Source organism: Eutrigla gurnardus (genome assembly GCF_963514095.1).
Source record: "Eutrigla gurnardus genome assembly, chromosome: 14".
In the NCBI taxonomy this organism is placed as follows: Eukaryota; Metazoa; Chordata; class Actinopteri; order Perciformes; family Triglidae; genus Eutrigla; species Eutrigla gurnardus.
Window position 1 is genome coordinate 6,215,810 of NC_139937.1, and position 6,055 is coordinate 6,221,864.

The following is a 6,055-nucleotide window of genomic DNA, read 5'->3' on the forward strand; positions in this document are numbered from 1 at the left end:
CCCCCAGATAGTGTTTTGAAATAGTGAAAATTAACAATTAAAAAATTCTACTCATACACACGTCATCAACATTGTCACAATAAAGCATGGCATGCACTGACACATTCAGGGGGAAGTAATGGAAATTGACACAGTAAATGTGCATATCGTCTGACACTTGGGTGGGTACTAATTATGGCACAACATGCCTAATCTGAGCAAATTCTTAAACAGCCACACCTAAGTGCTGAAATGTTTTTGCCGTTGAAAGGAGGGGGAGATACAGTATTGCACAATGTTTTATGCTCCAGCATGTTGCACTGTATAAGATTTCCCCATCGAAAAACACATTGTTCTGTTTTCATAATATTTTGCACTCATCTTTAAACTTCCTCGTGCTTGGATGAATAATGATTTGTTGTAACAAAGTTGTTTTTTGCTTTTGTTTCCTTATGCTTACATTTGTTGAAATATGCAATTTGTCACCATACCACCAGTTTTAAGTTAAATGCAGCCCCATGGAAAGGTACGTTTCTCCAGGAAGAGGATCCAAAAGACCACAATAGCAAAACAGTTTTTCTTTCTTTTTCTTTCTTTTTCTTTTTTTTTCAATACTTGAAATGAATTAATTTAATATTGTAATGAATATGTAGTTATAATTTAATAATTCCCTTTTCTTCCTATACACACTGTGGTTGGAGTTCTCGAGTAGTGGAAACTCTAACTATGATTTCTTTAATTAATGCTCTCCACCAACTATATTTTGAGATATTTTGAATTAGAATATTTTTTATAGGGTTACCATAATCTCCGATCAGTAATTGTCTTCAATATGGGGCAGGATGACATGGGAAAGTGGTTTTACACAGTTTGCACAACAACATAGCTTCATTCTTGACCAACCACTTCCCTGATGGACAAGATGTCAAAAGCTACATCAGACAAGATATCAATTCTCTTGGGAAGGTCGGCTGATTTTTCATTAAAACCTGGCTTGATGAGGGGTATTTATGAGAGCATTGAATGCAAATCTGTCATTTTTGATGCAGTCAGTTGTCAAATTACAAAATAATTCATCATTCATGTAAGGAGTTGTACACTGTTGATCACTGTAATGGAACATGTAATGAACTGTGTTCATATCATTTCATCTCAACAAGCCTTAAAGCCCTTTGTCATCATTATGTGTAAGAGAGAAAAAATCCTGAAGAACCGCTTTGTCTGTAGCGACTCCTAAAGAGGTCTCTTAACAAGTCAAGTTGCATTCTTACTACAAACACTGTGCTGCTCACAGCTGCTAGCAACTTATTACACAAAAACAGAATATTAACTTATATATATATATATATTTTAAATTTTTGCTGCCTTAATGATGACTGAAAACAGACTGATCAGGATGAAAGGAATTCAACCATTGTTTCTGCTTTTTATTTCAGGTTTGAACCTTACATGCTTGTTTTTTCTCATGTCATATTCAAACATTTCTGATGCAAATACATAAATGTGGTGTTTTTGTTATTATTGTTGCTATTCAACCTGCTGTAACATGCTACTTTCACAGGATATTACTCCTTTGCACTGGGATCTTCAGATTTTCATCTTATTAATATGGCCAAGACCTACGCAGAAGCAAAAACGTATTGCAGAGAGATGTACACGGATTTAGCTACAGTTCACAACTCAACAGATATGGATGATTTAGTCGCTATAGTTCCAAGTGGCATCAACAGAGCCTGGATAGGACTGGAGACTGGAGCTGTGCGGATGTGGCATTGGTCCTGGCCTGATCAAGAACTGGATTTTTTTAACTGGAAGGCAGGAGAACCACAAATAAACAATGAAGACGCGTGTGCGGCAATGGATCAACGCGGCGAGTGGGTTGCATCTGAATGTGGAACTAGAAGAAGTTTTGTTTGTCATGGTAAGGGAAATGGCAATATATCAGTCAGAGGTAGTTCAGATGGCACAAATCATGTTTGAGTGCAGGACGTCACTATGTGTTTAACACATCAAACCTTTGGACTTGCAGGCAACAGTGATACCAGCGGCCTCGTTTATATCGCTGAGGCCAAATCGTGGAGGGATGCTCAGGATCACTGCAGGGCCTCGGGGTCATCTGACCTCGTTAGCATACACTCAGCGGAAGAAAACGAGGCTGTGCATAATGTGTCTGTGTCACAAAATGTGTGGATTGGCCTCTTCAAAGACCCCTGGAAGTGGTCTGATGGGAGCGAGACGTCATTCCGTTACTGGAAACGTGGTCAGCCTAACTACCAGGCAGGGCAAGATTGTGCTGCTGCTATATTCAGAGACAGCGGGCGGTGGAATGACCTGAAATGCATTGGCAGGCGCAATTTTGTTTGTCGTGGGGGTAAGTGGCTGTATTACATGCTTTCTCAGTAACATTATCTTCATGTTATATTTTGTAACAATACACAACGGAGCTACATCTCTGTACTTCACATCTATTCATTCATTACTCTTACAGCAAAGAGATCAATTCCAACCACCACTTCTCAAACAAGCACACAGGAGACGACGGCGAACGTGACGACTCTTCCAACCACTCCAACCCAAGAGGTCAATGTAACCACTAATCAATCACACACTACTGTTACTACAGAAGCAGCAACAACTGCCAATGAACCGACAACACCGAATACCACAGATCTTGTGTCAAGTACCTTAAGCACTGGGCTCAACAATGCAACAGAAATGCCAAATGTGACACAGACACAGCCGCCCCCACCTACTGCAACAGTGAATACAGACAATGTCTCCACTTCAGCCCAGACCACCCAGCCCTCAACTCTCAAGCCCACTGAAAACAGTGTAACGACAGGTACGCTGTAAATGATCATGTGCTTTTGTGTTTATTTTGCATATAACATGTGCATGGTGGATTAAAAACTATTCCTCTGCTTTTCTCCCAGTTGTCATCCATAAAGACAACCTGATACTAATCCAAGACAATATGACATGGATGGAAGCTATGGGTTACTGCAGGGAGCACCATGTTGACCTTGTCCACATTTCCAACGGGGACGTTCAGAGGACGGTGGCTGAAATAGCAAAGAGCGCCACATCATCGCATGTTTGGCTGGGTCTACGGTACACATGTCGATTTAACTTTTGGTTCTGGGTTAAGTCAACTGCTGGCTGTTACCAGAACTGGGCCCCCGGACAAGGATCTGAAGGGATGTATGACTGTGATGTTACAGGTGCCATCGAGGCCACTGGGAGGCAGCAGTGGGTCGGCTTGCCTGAGACAGAAAGACTGAATTTCATCTGCTACACATGCACTGGATGAGTGTTGGTGATGAGGGTTGCTTCAGATGACACTGCTCTGGTTGGGGTTTTCATAATGCTGTAAATTAGACATTTGTTCTGGTGACACATGCTTTGGTTTTATATTATGTTACTTTAAAAAATATATTTTTTCAGTTATTAATTCAACATGTAATACAACTTCAAGCATGATGAACTTTAACAGGGATATCGCCGTTATTTTTAATGCTTTCCTATGACGTCATACTTCTACCTTTGTTGAACTACAGCTGCCTTCTCTATTGTTGAGATTGAATTTCATTAAATATGAAAACCTCATGTGGTGTGTAGGCGTGCACATTCACAGTCATGGGCAGCAAGAGTAATGTGAGAACATTGATCCGCTCTATGCCTTTCACTCAGGGGTTACTATTTGCATGTTGACCCCCTGGGTTGGGCCCCAAGATTGTCTTTTTTAGACCACCAGAGTGTGGCCCCGATCCAGACTGCCTGCTGCCCTCACTGACCTGACCTTCACTAGCGGCCGCATGGAAGACAGAGCGCACAGACACACACCTTCCTGTCTGCACCCTTGGGGTACACGGAGCTCCAGATATATATGAATTGATTTTAATTGTCAAGTGGTACATATAAAACCCTCTGTTCCTCCAGGCTGGAAAAGAACACACTTCATAAAGAATAACACACCATGAGAAATACACTGTGCTTAATACTGTATTGTCTATTATAAGTGCAGTTGTCAGTTTCAACTATTTGAAGACAAATGGTTAAAAATCATGCGTGCTGAAGTGAGTCCTTAAACCCCAAACTGATTGCAGAGTTTTATCTTTTATGCCAATATCCAACTCTGTTTTGGAAAGAAGTAACGTTAATATTATTCAACTCTACAATATTATCCATTTATAAGTATAGCACTCATTTTATAATTAGTGAATGAGTATGTTTGCATCGTTGAATCAATTCACCCACTTTAACCACTGAATACCAGCACGTATAGTTTGTAATACGCCATTGCATTTTGAAATCTGCTTTTGCATCCACAATGAGGGTCTTGTCACTTGTCAATTACCACGGACCATTACACACGAGGGTGTCATAGCTTAGTTTCTCCCTGAATAGGCCTTGGTCAGTGAGCCTCCCATCAGTTCAATGTTAATGTCCCATTGGGTCCAGTCAGTCAGTCTCTGGACTACCGCCTCACCTCCTTTTCTCACCCTCATCTCCTCTTGTGTGCTGTCCAGCTGGCTCCGACCTTTGACCCTTTCACCCTCACTCCTGACCCCCGAGGACATTCCCACGACACACCCTTTTGTGTACACCTCTCCATGGAAACCCACTGATCACTCCCACTGCATTTTTAGAGATTATGGTGATGGACATAATTCACTTTCACTGGGATCAGTGTAATGCAACCTAATTTAGCCTAATCCCAATTCAAGTATGAGGTGCTACAAAACTGAAACGCACATATTAATTAAGAGTGTGTTTAAAAAGAAATCTTTCCAATATAGGACATTGAATATATCCTTTAACGTACGTCAGTTCATCTTATCAATTATTAGCTTCACTAAATACTTAATAAATTAAATAAATTAAATGCAGCATCTAAATGCAGCTGTCTGCGCATCCAAAACAACTTTTTTTTTTTAAATATAACTGTCATTATAGTTATTTGTTAAGTTGTTTTTAACATTGAACTTTTTTAAATTGGTACAAATATGAATGTTTAACTTTATGTGACTCTACCTGCCATGCACACTTGTGTCTTTCCCTCCATCCTCCCTCTTCTGCGGGCGCCCCCCTCCATAGATCCCTCCCTTCTTTTCCTTCTGTCACTTTCACAGTTAATTGTAGAAAAGGGATTTTCTCCATTGATGTCAGGTCTCTTAGGTTACCCCACTCCTGCATGAAATGAGATGGATAGAGGGGAAGAGATAGAGAGGGGCACAGGCAAACTGAACGAGCAGCGGCGGAGGACGGACGCAGCGGAGAGAGAACTTTACAACATTCTTAAAGAAGTGAGAAAGAATGAGAGTTTAATATTTCATTGCATAGATCACATTAATAATATCTGCCTCTATGGGACTATTACCACCGCATTTTTGATGGTGCATGTTGTAAGTATGAAAATGGTTGACTTTTTCACTTGTTAAATCACTAATATTGCAGTTTTTACATAAGAAATTGAATTGTTCGATGAACGATATGCCTTTTTTTACAGCATGTAGTAGTACAAACCTTTGGAACATGGATTATAATATGGATTATATATAACTATAATCAATTTTTTTTTTTTTACAATTACTCTTTCATTTAATTTTTGAATGTGTGGCCTATTTTTTTGACAGTTTGACATTACATTGTATGATAGATATTTCTCCCCTTTTGAATTCACCTGCTATGATGTTTTATGGAAGCATCCATCCCCTGCAGGCTTTGGCGCTATCGCTGTTCATCCCAAGTTTTGCAGAGAGTCTGGTGTTGATTGTCCAAACGCAATTCTTGTGTTCCTTCTCCATATCCAGGAGTTGTGGATGGACATCATGCGCCCGGCTCTCATTCACTCCCTCTTATGAATTACTTTGATGATACTGTGATCGAAATGGATTAAATATTAAATATCTGTCGGCAAAGAAGGGACTGCATTTTAATTGTTGTGAAAAAGCTGGACTTTGCAGGTCCCTACTGGACTGTAAACTATTTGTTGAGTTAACTGATAAAGGGATCTGTAACATTTTAAAATGTAATACAATTGAACATTTAGGATTTTAACAGAATTTTGGACCTT

General features: G+C 39.9%; 1 protein-coding gene across 1 annotated transcript; it reads left to right on the forward strand.

Moving 5' to 3' along the window:
- Positions 1 to 1,256: 1,256 nt before the first annotated feature.
- Positions 1,257 to 3,865, forward strand: LOC311024147 (uncharacterized protein). The gene is made up of 5 exons (XM_084026429.1): positions 1,257 to 1,415; positions 1,541 to 1,900; positions 2,009 to 2,350; positions 2,468 to 2,821; positions 2,913 to 3,865. The coding sequence occupies exons 1-5, from the start codon at positions 1,349 to 1,351 to the stop codon at positions 3,287 to 3,289; spliced, it is 1,500 nt and encodes a 499-aa protein (XP_083882555.1). The 5' UTR covers positions 1,257 to 1,348; the 3' UTR covers positions 3,290 to 3,865.
- The last annotated feature ends 2,190 nt before the right edge of the window (positions 3,866 to 6,055 follow it).